Source organism: Mastomys coucha, unplaced genomic scaffold (assembly GCF_008632895.1).
Source record: "Mastomys coucha isolate ucsf_1 unplaced genomic scaffold, UCSF_Mcou_1 pScaffold6, whole genome shotgun sequence".
NCBI classification, from domain to species: Eukaryota; Metazoa; Chordata; class Mammalia; order Rodentia; family Muridae; genus Mastomys; species Mastomys coucha.
In genome coordinates this window covers 94,083,691-94,101,040 of record NW_022196912.1, presented here as the reverse complement: position 1 = coordinate 94,101,040, position 17,350 = coordinate 94,083,691, and the positions used below count along the sequence as shown (strand labels likewise).

At 42.1% G+C, this 17,350-nt stretch overlaps 1 protein-coding gene across 2 annotated transcripts in view; it reads left to right on the top strand.

Annotated features, from left to right (window-relative positions):
• Nucleotides 1-7,912: 7,912 nt before the first annotated feature.
• Pigh (phosphatidylinositol glycan anchor biosynthesis class H) overlaps nt 7,913-17,350 on the top strand; it is a 20,551-nt gene continuing 11,113 nt past the window's right edge. For both annotated transcript variants that reach the window (XM_031355835.1, XM_031355834.1), the window contains exons 1-3: nt 7,913-8,153; nt 14,730-14,939; nt 16,853-16,936. In XM_031355835.1, the coding sequence (XP_031211695.1) occupies nt 7,974-8,153; nt 14,730-14,939; nt 16,853-16,936 (474 nt within the window). In that variant the 5' untranslated portion in view covers nt 7,913-7,973. The remainder of the gene's footprint in view (nt 8,154-14,729; nt 14,940-16,852; nt 16,937-17,350) is intronic.

The window sequence follows — 17,350 nt, the reverse complement described above, 5'->3', positions numbered from 1 at the left end:
ATGTGTGTGTGTATGTGAATGTGTATGTGTGTGTGTGTGTGTATGTGTGTGTGTATGTGTGTGTGTGTGTGTGTGTGTGTATATGTATGTGTATGTGTATATGCAAGTGTGTGTGCAGGTGAACTGGCATGTGTGTGTTGAATCCCCATGTTAATGTTAAGTGTTTTTCTCAATTGCTTTCCATCTAATATATTGATTGACAAAGGGTCTCCCACTTGGATCTGGAGTTCGCTAACTTAATTAGTCTAGGTGGTCAGTTTGCTCTGGTGATTCCTGGTCTCTGGCATTCTGGAATTATAGGCGGACCATCAAGCCCACCCGGCAAGCTGTGGATCTGAATTCTGGTCCTCGTGCTCAGGCTGAGCCATCTCTCCAACATCCACTGTTTTCATTGGCTTGTTTTGTATGAGACAGGGTCTCTCGGTGTGGTCCCAGCTGTCCTGGAACTCAATGTTGTAGACAAGGATGTCCTCGAACTCACAGAGATCTGCCTGCCTTTGCTTCCTGAGTGGGGAATTGCTGCGATAGGCCTGATCACGCTTTTGTTCGGAGGAATGTGGATTTTGGAACTTTGGAGGGCAGTGGAATGCTTTAAGTGGAGCTTAATGGGCCATACTATTAGAAGCATTGAAGACTGTGGTGCTGAGGGCGATTTTAACTGTGGGAGCCTGGTTCAAGAGGTTTCAGAGGTGAAAAATTTTAGTATGTAGCCTAGAGACTGTTCTTATGACATTTTGGTAAATATGAAACTGCTTTTTTGCCCTTGTCTGGAGAGTCTGTCTGAGGCAAAAGAGATTTAGGTTAATTGTATTGACAAGGGAAATCTCAAAACACCATACCATACCATGGGCTCTGACCTGTGGTTCATTCTTATGAAGAGCCTTTTGATCAGATTTAGCAAACTAGGAAAGGAAAGATACCAAATGTGTGGTTCAAAGACTAAAGGGGCACCAGGAAGTAGAATGGAGCTAAATCCTGAGTTCAAAGATCTTAAATGTAATTAAGGGAGTGGTGACCTCAGGGCAAGATCCCACCCAGCTGAGCTTATTGTTTAGACTTGCAGTTGAACAAAGGATAGTTATATAATGTTAGGCGTTACTATGACCTGGTTGGTGACTGTTTTCATTTGGACGTGCGGAGATATAATTGTGTGCCAAATTCACAAGGGATAGATTGTGATGGCTATTCTCAGTTGTCAACTTGACTATATCTGGAATGAACTACAATCCAGAAATGGAGGGCACACCTGGGATCCAGATCTTAGGCTGGAAGACACAGGCTTTTGATCTGGATCTGGAAGCATAGTGGCCATGCTTATAAAAAGGAAAAAGAAAGCTTATGTCCAGGTGTGGTGGTACATGCCTTTAATCCTAGCACTCAAGAGACAGAGGAGGGCAGATCTTTAAGTTCAAGGTCAGTCCACAGAGCAAGTTCAAGGACAGCCAAGCTTAGGCAATGAAAGAAACTACAGAAAACAGAAAGCTGGTGAAGATATAATTGAACCAAGGGGCCAAGTTCCAGTCCCAGCAAGAAGCAGAACTTGGCGGCTCCTGCCATGCGGCTTTGGCTTTAGAGTCAAGAATAGAAGGGGTTACTGGGACAATTGATGCTGGTTAGCAGAAACTAAAAAATTAGCAGTAATTAAATAGGGACCAGAATCACTAAGGTGAAATCTTCTGGAAAGTGATAGCCAAGGTTGTACCTTGTGCTGGCAGCTGGGTTTGGTAATGTATAAGAATCACTGAGGTAGCACTCATTTTGAAGGCATAAAGGGGTCATGGAGAGAGGCTAAGGCTTGGCAATGTGAAAGGCCAGAAAGGCCATCGGTGAAGGTGCAGTCTCAGTGGCAGTTGAAAGGCCCTAGACCAAAGGGGTCATACAAAGAAGTTGAGGTTTGGCACCATGAAGAGAGTCTATGAAGACCCCCAAAGCATTGAAGATGCCCGTATTATGGGATGACCACTAAGAACAGCAGCAGCAGTGGAGCGGAGTCAGTCAGAGCCTAGAGTGCTACAAAGGGCAGAGCCAGAGAAGTGACTCGAGCATTTTGGAGAAGCCCAGAAGATCATGCGCATATCCCAGACACTGGAACAAGAAATTAAGGAGTTGAAGTTACTTTGGAGACTCCAACATGTTAGAGATGCTAGAACCATGGGATACCTGCTGGGAAAAGCTGCTAATAGGGAATGGGACCAAACCAAGAGAAAGAATTGGGTGCAATCAACAAAGTTGAAAGGAGTTGGATATCAGACATAGAGATGCAGAGTTTGCCTGGCTGGGTTTTGGTCTTGCTTTGGTCTAGTATTTCCTCACTATGACGTCTTGGAACGGTAATGTATAACCTGTGATGTTGGAAGTATGTGATCTTCATTTTGATTTTGATTTTATAGGGTATTACAGTTAGGAGATTACATGAATCTCAGAAAAGACTTTGAACTTTGGATATTTAAACATTGTTGAGACCGTGATAGACTATGGGACCAGGGAGTGGAATATGATGGTTTGAATAGGTTTGGCCCCCACAGATTCATGTGTTTCAATGTTTGGCAATAGGAAGTGGCACTATTAGGAGGTGTGGCCTTGTTGGAGGAAGACTGTCACTGTGGAGGTGGGCTTTGAGGTTCCCTATGCTGAAGCTCTGCCCAGTGTGGAGTCAAAGCCTCCTCCTCACTGCCTTTGGGCCAAGAGAGAGACATCTCAGCTCCTCTAGCACCATGTCTGCCTGCATGCTGCCATGCTTCCAGCATTGGACTAATCCTCTGAAACTGTAAGTCGGCCCCAATTAAATCTTTGCCTTTTTAAGAGTTGTGTTGGCCATATTGTCCCTTCACAGCAATAAAACCCTTGGACAGACCCTGTCTCAATAAATAAACAAATAAGCAAACAAGCAAACAAACAAATGGGCTGGAGAGATAGCTCAGCTCAACAGTTAAGAGCACTGGCTGCTCTTCTAGAGGTCCTGAGCTCCGTTCCCAGCAACCACATGGTGGCTCACATCCATTTATTATGGGATCTGATGCCCTCTTCTGGCATGCAGGTGTACATGCAGATGGAACACTCATACATTAAATAAATAAATTAATTAAAACAACTACAACAAAAAGTCAAACCACACACAATCACAGCAAAATCCACACCTAAAACAAACCACAATAGCCCAATATATGATGCTTCATAAACAATTATTTTGAGCGGAAATAGCTTGAAACTGCTCCAGAAGAAAAGTCTTTCTGCTTCCCAATTCTCACCCCTGCTTTAAACCAAGTAACAGAAGTCAGGATTTCTTGTCCTCGAGCCATTTTGTAGAAACTAGTTCCTGTTCTCCAAAGCCCTTGACAGCCCTTATATGACAGGTGTTCTGCAATATATGCAGCGGGAGAGAAGGTCATGCAGAGAGGTGTGCAGCGGGAGAGAAGGTCATGCAGAGAGGTGTGCAGTGGGAGAGAAGGTTATACAGAGAGGTGTGCAGCGGGAGAGAAGGTCATACAGAGAGGTTTTCAGAGTTTTCCCTGTCACAATCAGTCACCTTTCTGCACAACTGCTTATTCTTCACTGAGCCTAAATATAAGCTCCATGGGTCTTTGTGTCTTCATTTCTAAAGCTCACAGCATGTAAAACGTTAAATTAATAATTATGATGCTTTTGTTTATTAGCTTACTTTTAGTTATAGGTGTGTTGGCCACAACCTTTGTGACGGGTAACAGAAAAGACATTACACCCTTCCACCCCTGCAGACTGGCTAGGGATCCTAGGCCTGAGGAGTGACACAGCGGTTCATTCCACAATTTTGCTTTTTCCTGTGTATGTCAAACCAGATGCAAGAGAGAAAGCAATGTGGTGAGGCCAGTACACACCCCCCCACACACACACACAATGCACAGAGGAAAACCTGCCTCCTCCTGCCAAAGGACAAACAAAGGAGTGGCCTAAGGAAGAGAGAAAACTTCAGGCAGTAATTACTCCTGCCAAATACCACAGGAAAAAGTGCGGCTCTCACTTTTAGCTCTGTCAGCAAAGGCTGAGTGGAAGACCCAAAGCTTCACCAGAGCTAAGGTTTGCCCCACCCAGCCACTAGGGGACAGCAAAGACTTTCGTACCCCAAAGGAGAGCAGGCAAGTTGCCTGTACTTCTGCCCCAGCCACAGAGTAACAAACAGCATCTTCCCAACCAGGAATTAGGAGAAGCCAAGAGAGGAGGCTGGACGTCTTTCTACCTCCACCTGGTGATGATGGGAACCTGTTTCCTTGGCCCAGTAGTGGCAGAAGAGTCCTGATATAACAGATTTATTATTTTCTTTTTTTTCTTAAATTTTTTATTATTTAAATGCATTTTATACATCAAACATATTAATAATATTGAGTATTTTGAGAGTCAAATAATACATAAAAAATGTTCAACTTTTATATTCATATCCTTTCATATACTAAAAATATCACTAATGGACATTTAATACTATCCATAACTGAGAATCCTATATCTAATGTTAAATACTAAATTGCTTCAAAACATACAAAATATTCTTTGGGAGTTAAGCATAGTAAAAGAGCGTAAAATATTAAAAATGAACCATTAAGAAATATATTCAAAAGTCCTTATATGATACCATCTGACATAGTGGGAGAGTATTTAAAACACATTATATATTTGTATACATTGTCTAACAATCAGTTTACTTAAAAAAGATTATCTGTGTTTCTAGGAGAAAAATTATTTTATCAGTAAGTATATTTTAAAATTTTCAAAATAGCACCAGGCAGTGGCAACACATGCCTTTAATCCTAGCACTTGGGAGGCAGAGGCAGGCAGATTTCTGAGTTCAAGGCCAGCCTGGTCTACAGAGTGAGTTCCAAGATAGCCAGGGCTATACAGAGAAACCCTGTCTCAAAAAAAATTTTTTTTTTCAAAATAGCAAAAACTCTTTGAAGTTAAACATTAAGAAAATGCTAATTTCTATGTAGCAGAGGATGGCCTAGTCAATCAGCAATAGGAGGAGAGGCCCTTGGTCCTGTGAAGGTTCTATACCCCAGTGTAGGGGAATACCAGGGCCAGGAAGCAGGAGAGGATGGGTTGGTGAGTAGGGGGAGGGGGGAGAGTATAGGGTTTTTTTTTTTTCGGAGGGGAAACCAGGAAAGGGGTTATCATTTGAAATGTAAATAAAGAAAATATCTAATAAAAATAAATTAAAAAAAGAAAATGCCAATTTCAAGCACAGTGAGAAATATTATCAATAATATTTCCATGATGTTTGTAAAACATGATTTTAATATTTTCAACTGTTAATATTCAAAGCAATAATTATTTTAAGATATATTTCATTGTTATGTCTTTCTTTTCATTTCTGATTTTATTAATTTGGATGCTGTCTCTGTGCCCTCTGGTTAGTCTGGCTAAAAGTTTATCTATTTTGTTGATTTTGTCAAAGAACCAGCTCCTGGTTTGGTTGATTCTTTGTATAGTTCTTTTTGCTTCTATTTGGTTGATTTCAGCCCTGAGTTTGATTATTTCCTGCCATCTATTCTTCTTGGGTGTATTTGCTTTTTTTTGTTTTAGAGCTTTCAGGTGTGCTGTCAAGCTGTTAACTCTCTTCAGTTTCTCTTTGGAGGCACTTAGAGCTATGAGTTTTCTTCTTACCACTGCTTTCATTGTGTCCCATAAGTTTTGGTATGATGTCCCTTCATTTTCATTAAATTCTAAGAAGTCTTTAATTTCTTTCTTTGTTTCTTCTTTGATCAAATTATCATTGAGTAGAGCATTATTCGGCTTCCATGTGTATGTGTGTTTTCCATTGTTTTGTTGGTATTTAAAACCAGCATTAGTCCATGGTAATCTGATATGGTACATGGGATTATTTCAATCTTCTTGTATCTGTTGAGGCCTATAACATATTTAAATAAGGCCACAGCTTTCTTAATCCTATACTACCAGGTTTGAATTAGAACCCTCTCACTATACTAAGAGACAGGAAAACTAAACAAAAGAAACAAACAATAATACCAAAACAAAACAAAACACCAGCATGCTTGAGGGTCAAGGTTCAATCTCCATCACAAGTGTATATTCATGTACACACACATGTACACACACACACACACACACACACACCCCTCTGAGAACCAGAAAAATCTCAATTTAAATGAAATAGACAATTAACAAAACCAACAGTGAGATGAAATAGATATTAGATGTTTCTTACTGTGGTGGTTTGAATGAGAATGGCCCCCAAAGACTCATATGTTTGAATACTCGGTAGGTGGAACTATTTGGGAAGGATGAGGAGGTGTGTGGCTTTGTTGGAAAAGATGTATCATTGGGGGCTGGCTTTGAAGTCTCAGGAGCCCACATCATTCCCGTTGCTACTCTCTCCCTGTGACTATAGATCAGATGTCAGCCTTGGAGGCTAGTTGCTTTACCTGCAGAGCTTCTGGATGGCTCACAACACAGTAGTCTTAAAACTATGAAATCTAAGTATAAGCAAGTACTAAAACAAGAGCTCTGTAAAAAAAGATTTTAAGAACCCAGTCTGATCCCGTGGAGTTGTCAGTGGAATTATTCGATTACGTTTGACTCTCCATTATTCATATTTATAGTGACTCAAGTTCTAAGAATAAATTCACCAGTAGAAATAATTACCCATCATCAGAAGTAAGATTACATCTATGCACTGCCACAGCAATGCTCCATCCACGCAAATATATGGCCTTCTTCTTTTAACCAAACTTTAGGAAAGTGTAGCAAGGAGCATCTAGTAGTAATTCCCCCAATTACTTTCCCCCACTAAATAAGTACTTGAAGAACCAGCCTGCCTCCATTTTAGGCTTGAAAGTCATCTTACAGTGAAGACAAACTAGGTTCATTCTTGCTTATGATTAAACCTGTTTTTCAAGGATTGAGCTATGCCTCATCTGTAACCTTAACTACAAGAGGTTCTGTACTCCCTGTTCCAGGAACGTAATCATGTCTTTATTTCAAAAAGTTGTTTATAACCATCTTGCGACCTTACCTTTGCTTCAAAAGGTCATATGACTACCCTGTTAGGCCCATCTTTGCAACCGTGTGTCTTTGTTCCAGAAGGGACTAACTTGCTATGCTTGTGTTCTGCTCCTGTAGCCCCGTTTTGCCAGACAAATCCCCTATTTGGAAACCTTCCTACCCCTGAGCTATAAAAGCCTGTCTTTAAGTCCAAAGCTGAACCCCATCTCAGGAGGAGGCAGCCGTGTCTATGAGTATTAAAAGCTTGCTTCAATGAATTTGGCCATGATGATTCGGGTTGAGGTCTTTCTCCTCCCCTCTTTAGGTTTAACATACTCTAACAAGCTGAGCCATCTGCCCAACTCAAAACTGAATCTCCCCCCTACCTTCTTTTCCTGTGCATACTAGCCTCACTAGTTTTTTGAATCCTGTGACTGAAACCCGTTCCTGCCTCCAAGCTTTGCTTTTTCCTGGTACTTCTTTTTTGGAGATTTTTCTCCCCCAACTCTCCACAGAACAGTGTGGCCCTTGTAGGTTTAGTGAGGAAGACCTTTACTTAAAGCTGCCCAGTCTCTCTCTACTGGTCTGAACGTTTTTGTCAATAATACTACTTAAGTTATGTCTATATCGTTTTCTCCCACTAGAAAAGAAGCTACGTGGGGACAGAAATCATCAGACCTAAAATCCTGAATGAATGAATGAATGAATGAATGAATGAATACACCCGCAGACCATTTTGGGGGAGTCATTCTGGAGTAACAATATAAATGAATCAGTCGAGTGAACAGAGATCTTAATCTGTCCAAAACTGGTGCCGCGATTCTGGGAAGTTTGGACTGAACTGGCAGAATCAGCCCAGCCCCAGCCCTGCTCTCAGTGAGCGACTACGGCGGCGCTGATCGTGTTGTGGGCGGGGCTCAGCCGCTTCCGGAACGGTCGGGAGCCAGCGAGATTTCGAGCCTCCGGGTGAGCTAGAGCGGCGAGACAGGCCGGCGTGTGCTGCCATGGAGGACGAGAAGACCTTTTCGGATATCTGTGGCGGCCGCCTGGCTTTGCGGCGCCGCTACCATTCACCGTACTGCCGCGAGTTCGGCCTCAGCTCGGCTCGGCTGTCGCTGTGCTCGCTCACCGCTGTCACCTGCGCGGTGTGGCTGGCGGCCTACGGGCTCTTCACCCTGTGCGAGGTAAAGGCCGGCCGGCGCAGGTTTTGGGGCTGACCCGTGGGTCCCGGAGGGTGGGGACTCCCTGGATCAGGGATGTCATCTCGCGGCAGGACTGACCTCCCTCCCCAAGAAGTTTGTGCTTCTGGACGTTCTACCGCAGTGGACCACTTGCCATGCTCATTCATAGAACATACCTCCTCAGAGAACTCAGTGCGTCCTCCTGCCATCACTCCTTACAGGGTACCACTGCCAACGGATAGCAGGTGTACGACAGAATTACAGAAAAGTTTTTGCCCCACAACTGTGCGCTATAGTATCTCCTCCTAATATCTGTTTCTCAAGGCCAGGTCAGCTACCTCCGCTATCCCAGCCCTTCCCCAATTTAAGTGCATTTTCTAAAGAGTTGCCAGATTTAAGACACGAGTGTTTTCTGTGCTCAGTTTCTAGGCTTTCTAATTTTTTTCCTGAGCCCCATTTTTTTAAAGATTTATTTTATGTGTATGAGTACACTGTAGCTGTACAGATGGCTGTGAGCCATCATGTGTGTGGCTGCTCTTGAACTCAGAACCTCCGCCTGCCCGCTCCTTCTGCCCCGCTCACTCCGGAGTAATTTATTGCAGCTGTCTTCAGATGCACCAGAAGAGGGCGTCAGATCTCATTACCGGTGGTTGTGAGCCACCATGTGGTTGCTGGGATCCGAACTCAGGACCTTCGGAAGAGCAGTCAGTGCTCCGACCCGCTGAGCCATCTCGCCAGCCCCCTGAGCCCCATTTTTAACATATCTAAGATGAAACTAATGGTTCAAAAAATTGCGAAGGTCAAATGCTGTTATTTTGTGACAGTTCCCAAGTAAAAAGAATCATCCAGTTGGCCCTTGTTCAGGATGAGTTCTAGTTTTAAACCCCTGTATAGTCCTGAAATTAATATATTATTCCAAGAGTGGTCTTAATGGAGCTAGTACACCAGAACTATTTATTTCTGTAATTTTCATATTGTTTGTATTAAAACACCCCTTAGCTGCTTTCTTCTTCTTCTTCTTCTTCTTCTTCTTCTTATTATTATTATTATTATTATTATTATTATTATTATTATTATTATTATTATTATTATTTCGGCAGAGTCTCAGTATATGTAGTACTGGCATTATTATTATTATTATTATTATTATTATTATTATTATTATTTCGGCAGAGTCTCAGTATATGTAGTACTGGCTGGCCTGGAAGGCTCTATGTAGAGCCTGCCTCTGCCTCTCTATGGTTAGGATCAAAGGTGTGTGTCATCACACCTGGTTCAGTCACTTTTATGCCATCAAAGTGTGGCAGAGCATAATAAGTTGCACAGACATAGATGAAATTAAGTCCCCTAACTTAGGGTCTGGGGAATGGCTCAGCAGGTGATTGTACCTACTGCCAAGCCTGACCACCTATATTGAATCCCTAGAACCCACATGATGGAAAGAAAGAACGGATTCAAAAAGTTGTCCTCTGACCTCTACATAATAGATGAGTAGTGTGGTGATGCACTTCTTTAATCCCAGCATTAGGGAAGCAGAGGCAGGAGAATCTCTGTGAATTCAAGGCTAACCTAATCTCTAAATCAGTCTACATTACTAGCTCCAGAACAAACCAAGGCTACACAGTGAAACCCTGTCTCAAAAACAAACAAACCAAACCAAACAAAAACCAACCAAACACAAATAGTATTTTTAGCCTTTCTCTCTCTGTCTCTGTCTCTGTCTCTGTCTCTCTGTCTCTCTGTCTCTGTCTCTGTCTCTCTCTCTCTCTCTCTCTCTCTCTCTCTCTCTCTCTCTCTTGATATAGACTGTCACTATGTAACCCTGGCTAGCTTGTTATACATAGACTAGGTTGGCCTCAGACTCACAGGGATCTATCTGCCTGCTTCTGGCTGGACAGTATATTCTGCTGGCTTCATACAATTAAAGTTTGCTTTATGTTGGAAAAAAATAGTACTTTTAAAAGACTCCTAATCTACCCAATTTATATTTAAAATTATCTTCACAGGTCAGTTGAAGTTATTAAACTGACCTAGTCCTTCCTCAAACTTTATAATGTAATTGGATTTATATTCTTTTTGGTGTGGGTGGGGTGTTAGGATCTCACCATGTAGCCCTGGCTGTTCATGAACTCACTTTATAAACCAGGCTGGCCTGTAACTCACAGGGATTCACTTGTCACAGCCTCCCAAGTGCTGTTATTAAAGGGATACATCACCATGCCCAGTTGAATGTTAAGCCAGCCTATGTTCCAGATACCTGGGGAGTTATCTGAAAGCAGGAACAAATATTTATTAAATACCCAGAGTGCCAGCTGTTTTGCTGAATTTCTTATTTCAACCCTGGGGAGGGACCGTTCATAAAGAGTAATAATTTAATATCCTTGCCATTGATAAAGTGACAGAGCTGGGCTTCCAAACTGGAGCTACCAAACTGGACTTTGAAATCCATTTCTGTTCTACTTTGGTCTCTCAGATCTCAGGCAGTTGCATTTGTTATTTGTTGGTTTGTTTAGAGATATAGGGCCTTGCTATGTGGTTTAGGCTGTCTTCACACTTTACTTCCTCCTGTCTCAGCCCCTGTGAAGGGCTGGCATTACAGGTGTGTGCACCACACCCAGCTCAGAGCTGTTCTGTCAGTTCCCTATTGTACTCATCTCTCTGGCATGGACACCCAAAGTCCCCCAAATGCAGAAGTAGTTGTGTTCCCTTACATTACTCCAAGACTTCCCCAGGGCTCTGTGTGCAAAAGTTCAGATCTTTGCTCCTATTCAGAATCATTCATGAAAGTAATGACTATCTCGAGTGGAAAGAACTCTCAAAGGAGTTGTGTGACTTAACCCTGACTCAGATGTAGAGTGTGCATCCTTAGAATTTTGGCCAGGAAAACGGACTTTGGGGCAGGTTGTCTTAACAGAGGCTGACTGGGTAACATTCCCTAAGCATTCACTGTTCTTCACCCTGGCATCCCCCTGCTTTTGATCAGTTTGTTAACATTATTCCAATCTGCAGTGCACTACGTTTTCAGCAGAGTGTACCTGTCAGTGTGCGCTACCTTCTCTGCACCAGTTGGGTCCTGCTTCCTTGGAAGTCTTCATGGAACAGCTGTGCACTTTGATCTATCTCTGCCCTCTCTTCTTTTTCCCTCTCCATCCTTTCTATCCCCCTCTTCTCTTTCTCCAGTAACATAGTATTCTAGACTTTTCTCCTTCTTCTTCTTCTTCCTTTTCCTCCTCCTCCTCCTCCTCCTCCTCCTCCTCCTCCTCTTCTTCTTCTTCTTCTTCTTCTTCTTCTTCTTCTTCTTCTTCTTCTTCTAGATTTATTTTATTTATTTTATGTGTATGAGTACACTGTAGCTGTACAGAGCCATCATGTGTGTGGCTGCTAGGAATTGAACTCAGGACCTCTGCCGGCCTCGCTCCAGCCCTGCTCACCCCAGCTCCACTTACTCCAGTGTAATTCACTGTAGCTGTCTTCAGGCGCACCAGAAGAGGGTGTCAGATCTCATTACGGGTGGTTGTGAGCCACCATGTGGTTGCTGGGATTTGAATTTATGATCTTCAGAAGAGCAGTTGGTGCTCTTAACCGCTGAGCCATCTCTCCAGCCCCTAGACTTTCTTTTTAAAATCAATTTGCATCTAATGAACCTGTAGAGGGCTGGGTTTTATCTTGGCTTTCTTTCACAGTGCTTATTCAGTTTGGACTGCTTATAAGACACTGCCCTGCACCTGAAGTTAATTAGTGGAAAGTAGATGTTTCTGAGTCGTCAGAGGCCCAGTTCTGACTCCTATTTACCAGCTAGAAATAATTGTCTGAACAGAAGTCAGCAAGCTTTTTCTTTAAAAGGCCAAATTAATATTTTAGGCTTTGTGTATCTCTGTCCCATATTCTTTCATCCTTTTATTATTTAAAATTTTAAATAATAAAAAATTTATTAAGTAACATTATTAAATTTATAAACAGTTAAATATTTTATAAACAAATAACATTATAAATAATTAAATTAACATTATTTAAATGTTATGTGAATGAGTGTGTTACCTATATGTTTCTCTGTGCACCACATACATGCCTAGTGCCCAAGGAGGTGAGAAGAGGGTGTCAGGTCCCTTGGAACTGGAGTTATAGACAGTTGTGAACTTCCACATGGGTGCTAGAATTTGAACTCAGATCTTCTGGAAGAGTAGCCAGTGCTCTTAACCGCCAAGCCCTCTCTCCAGCCTGGGTTTTGTTATTTGTTGTTTAGAGACAGGGTCTCACTGTGTAACCTGTGAAGCTTGTCTGGCCTGGAGCTCTGTGTGTAGTCCAGATCCACCTGCCTCCTGGGAGCCTCTGCACCTGCTTATTTTTGCTCTTCCTTCAACCTTGTAAAAAAATGTTAAAAACCATTCTTTGCTCAAAGTGGGTGAGCAAAGGTGTGTGGCTGAACTTTGTTGTTTTTGCTTTGGTGTTTGTTTGTTTTGAAAGATTTATTTATTTAATGTATGTGAGTTCAGACATACCAGAAGAGGGTATCAGATCCCATTACAGATGGTTATAGGCCACATGTGGTTGCTGGGCATTGAGCTCAGGACCTCTGGAAGAGCAGTCAGTCCTCTTAACCCCTGAGCCATCTCTCCTGCCCCTGTTTGTTTGTTTCTTTGATAAACAGTTTTTCTTTGTAGCCCTGGCTGTTCTGGAACTTGCTCTGTAGACCAGGCCTTGAACTCAGATATCCACCTGCCTCTGGCACCTGAGTGCTGGGATAAAAGGCATGTACCACCATGCCTGGCTGGTTTGTTTGTTTGAGACAGGGCCTACTGTATACCTTTGGCTGGCCTAGAACTCACAGAGATCCATCTGCCTCTACCTCCTAAGTACAGATAAAAGTGTAAGCCATCACTCCTGTTCAGTTAAGATTACTGCAGAAGGTAGATGCTACAGTTTAGGTTTGATATGTCCTCAAGGATTTAAAAATCAAAACAAAAGAAAATGTGGAAACCTTAAGAGATGGGGCCCTTGGGAGGAATTTAGTCATTGGGATTTGTCCTCAAAGGGCATCATGATCTTTTTTTTTTTTTTTATCTTTTTTTTCTCAAAGATATATTTTATTTATTTTATGTGTATGAGTACACTGTAGCTGTAGAGATGGCCATGAGCTATCATGTGTGTGGCTGTTGGGAATTGAACTCAGGACCTCTGCTGGCCCCTTGCGCTCCACCATAATTCACTGTAGCTGTCTTCAGATGCACCAGAAGAAGGCGTCAGATCTCATTACGGGTGGTTGTGAGCACCATGTGGTTGCCGGGATCCGAACTCAGGACCTTCGGAAGAGTAGTCAGTGCTCCTACCCGCTGAGCCCTCTCGCCAGCCCGGGGCATCATGATCTTGTATGGAACACGAGGTGTCTTCTCATAAGCTAATTCAGCACAATTCCTGAATGCTTGGGCAACCCAAATCTATTAAAGGCAGATGCTAAGGTAGTAAATGCTTAGAAGAGTCTGCTAGAGTCAGGTTAAAGGGGGACTGATCCATACAAAGAGCAAGACACTTCTTGGCTTCAGTGAATGTACTCCAAAATTACTGAATTCTGTGCTAGTTAGTTTTTATGTCAACAACATAAGTGAGGGTCATTTAGGAAAAGGAAATCTCAATTGAGAAAATGTCTCTATCAGATTGCTCCATGGGAAGCCTGTGGTACTTTTTCTTGATTGATGATTGATGTGGGTAGGCCCATCTCACAGCTGGGAGTCCTGAATGGTATAAAGTAGCAGGCTGAAGGGCAAGCCAGTAAGCTCCACCCCTTCATGGCTTCTGCGTCTGCTCCTGCCTCCAGGTTCCTGCTCTGACTTCTCTCAGTGAGGGCAATGGACTTCCATGTGGAACTGTAAGCTGAAATAAACCCTCGCCTCCTCTTTGTGGGAGAATGCACCCATCAGAAAACAGTAACCTCTAATAAATGACCTCTGCACCAGTTAAGTCTGAATATGCTGAATACGCTAGTCCTGTATGCTTTAATTGGAATCTTCCTTCCTCCTTGCCTTTCTCCAGTCTTCTTTCTATTCAACTTTTTAAGAACATACTTGAGAAGTTGGCCTCTTCTGTAGCCCTCTGGCCATTACATCTCATTGCTGCATATGACCACTTCTGATTCAATCACAATTCATTCCAAGTTCTATTAGAAAAAAACCACATAGCTATTTATCAGTCAAGGAATAGAATCTGCTACTGTGCTAAGCACCTTACAGTTGCTCTGTCTGTAGTTTTGTGCTATATGTTTTGCAGGGGGAGTATGAAAGGGAGCACTGGGCCCTTAAGTTATAATTTGGGAAGAAAATTTTCTGGCAGATGTTTTGCTGGGAGCTTCCTGGACCTATTCATTAATCATCTGGATCCATTTTCACTATGTGCCTCTCAAACACTTTAGGAGCTTAAGTGAAGATGATTTCCTCTTCATGTATGTTCCCTCATCTGTTCTCTTCACAGCATAGCCACCAGAGCAGAGGCCTTTTCCCTCCTTGTCCAGTTAACTTGCTGAATAGCATAGGTGTATGCAGAGCAGCATCTGGTGATCTTACTGCCTGTGTCTGGCTCTCTCTTCAGAATAGCATGATTCTCTCTGCCGCCATCTTCATCACCATCTTAGGCCTGCTTGGTTACCTCCATTTTGTGAAGATCGATCAGGAGACTCTATTAATCATCGACTCACTTGGCATCCAGATGACTTCATCTTATGCATCGGGCAAAGAAAGTACCACCTTCATAGAGATGGACAAGGTCAAGGATATTATCATTAATGAGGCTATTTACATGGTAAGTGTCTAGGTGGTATCTCTGGGCTCTCCAGAGGAGGCAGTCAGCCCATGGGGTGTGCTGGGACCTAAACTGAGTCCTAATAAAGCATTCATTGTCACAAAACTAAACTTAAGGTGTCCCTGTTCCAATACAAATAGGTTTTTTGGCTAGCATGCCTGTGAACTGTAGAAAAGAAACTTATATTCAAGTAAAAGTTTTTTTATAGTCGTGCTTTCCTCAGTGATGGGGGTATGTTGCAAGGAATGCATTGTTCACGAGTTTGCTGGTTGTACAGACATCACAGCACACACTTACACTTAGATGGTATAATCACTCAGACCTCCCATTGATGGTATGTAATAAACAAGATATTTGAGGTTGCTGCCAAGTGTAACACTGAGTGCTGCTCTCCAGTAATCTTCTGAGTCAGGATCTCATTGAATAGTTTATGCTGGCATTGAACTTTCCCACCCTCCTGCCTCTATCTCTTTTTGCTTGTTAATACTTTAAATGTTTTTGGTTTTGCTTATCCATGTGTGTCTGTATATATATCCTGCTGAGGCCAGAAAGGATGTCAGACCCCCTGGAAATGGCATCACAGGTGGTTGTGAGCTAGCCTACATGGGTGCGAGCTAGGTTCTGAACTCCAGTCCTGTGGAAGGACAGCAATCACTCTCACCTGCTGAGCCATCTCTGTAGCTGCCTGCCTCTACTCTTTTTGTTTGTTTGTTTTTGAGACAGGATCTCACTGTGAGGCCCTAGCTGATCTAGAACTTACTATGTAAACGAGGCTGGTCTCAAACTCAGAGATCTACCTGCTTCTGTCTCTTGAGTGATGGGATTAGACACGTGTCACCATGCCTGGTCAACAGATGTTTCTTTTTATAAGTAGGAGTGCAGTCCATTAAAAAGCATAGCCAATATGTAAACCATGACTATTTTGGAGAAGTAGCAGATTGTCACCATTTCACCTTTGATCTCGTAGCTCAGATGCAGACACATCTGTTTGTTTGTTTACTTGTTGCTCTCCCTCTAGGAAATGAGGTCTTACTAATATCTAACCTAGTCTCAGGCAGCCACCTGTCTTGTCCTGGTTGGTGGGACTTTTGGTTCACAGGAGCATGCTTGGCTTTTTCTTTTTTTTCTTGGAGGGGGCTGGTCTTTTAAAGGACAAAATGTAGACAACTGGACACATGAAATTGTGAAGGAAAATATAAAGCTAATTGCTATTCTAGTTTCAACTCTGTCATGCTTTTTCTTATTTTGTAGTAGATACGTGGCATAAAAGTGTAGTTGATAAAGTATAAAACCCTAAGTGAGGCTCTGGCTTCAGAGTGGCCATTCTGATTGTATATAGTTTGAGTAACTACCTTAATTTACTATGATGTTCTATTTGTGAACATATTATAATACAGTGAGTGATCTCTTGCTGCCATGGTGACTCATGCGTTTCATCCTAGCACTTGGGAGGCAAAGGCAGATGGATCTCTCTGAATGAGTCCAGCCTGGTCTACAGAAGGAGTTCCAGGCTAGCCAGGACTACTTAGACCCTGTCTCAAGAAAAACAAAACAAAAATATTTTTTATATATAAAATAAAAATAAGAAATGAAAATTTCTTTCTTTTATTTTTTTTTTTTTGAGACAGGGTTTCACTGTGCAGCCCTGCTAGCCTGGAACTCACTCTGTAGACCAGGCTGTCCTCAAACTCACAGAGATCCCCCCCTGCCTCTGCCTCCCAAGTGCTAGGATTAAGGCATGTGCTGCCACCATCACCCCCCTGGCAAAAATATTTTTTTCTTCTACTTCAGAAGTTGTCAGATATTTCACTACACAATAGATGTAGTATATCTTTCATAAAGTATTTCACTTTATGAAAAGGGCTTTTTAGTTGAGTTTCACTGAGGTCTCAGACTCATTTCTTTTCTTACAGCAGAAAGTCATTTACTACCTCTGCATTTTACTGAAGGATCCAGGGAAACCACATGAGATATCCCAGGTAGTTCCTGTCTTCCAGGTGAGCACCGTGCTCTCCCTTTTCTCCTGTAAGCCCTGCCTTTTCTCTTTCTGTTTACCCTTAAATCTTTTGTTCAGTAGGACATGAACTTCTGTTGACAGAGTACTGGCAATATCTGACAACCAATTTGAATAAAAGAGTTCTTTTAGATTTTAGAGAAGACAGTTATCATATAACCACTTCTGCCTAAAATCACATTCTTGTACTTCAGGTCTGTCCATCTATAATTTTACATTGATATCTTAAAGTTAAGGGATATATACATATATATGTATATATATAATAGTATATAAATATTATAATATATAGTATATAATAAATATTATTTGTCTTTTCTATTGCAGTCATACTTAAATTATATTTAGTACTATTTTATTGAAATATCTTATTTAGCTATGTTATTGATAGTTTTTT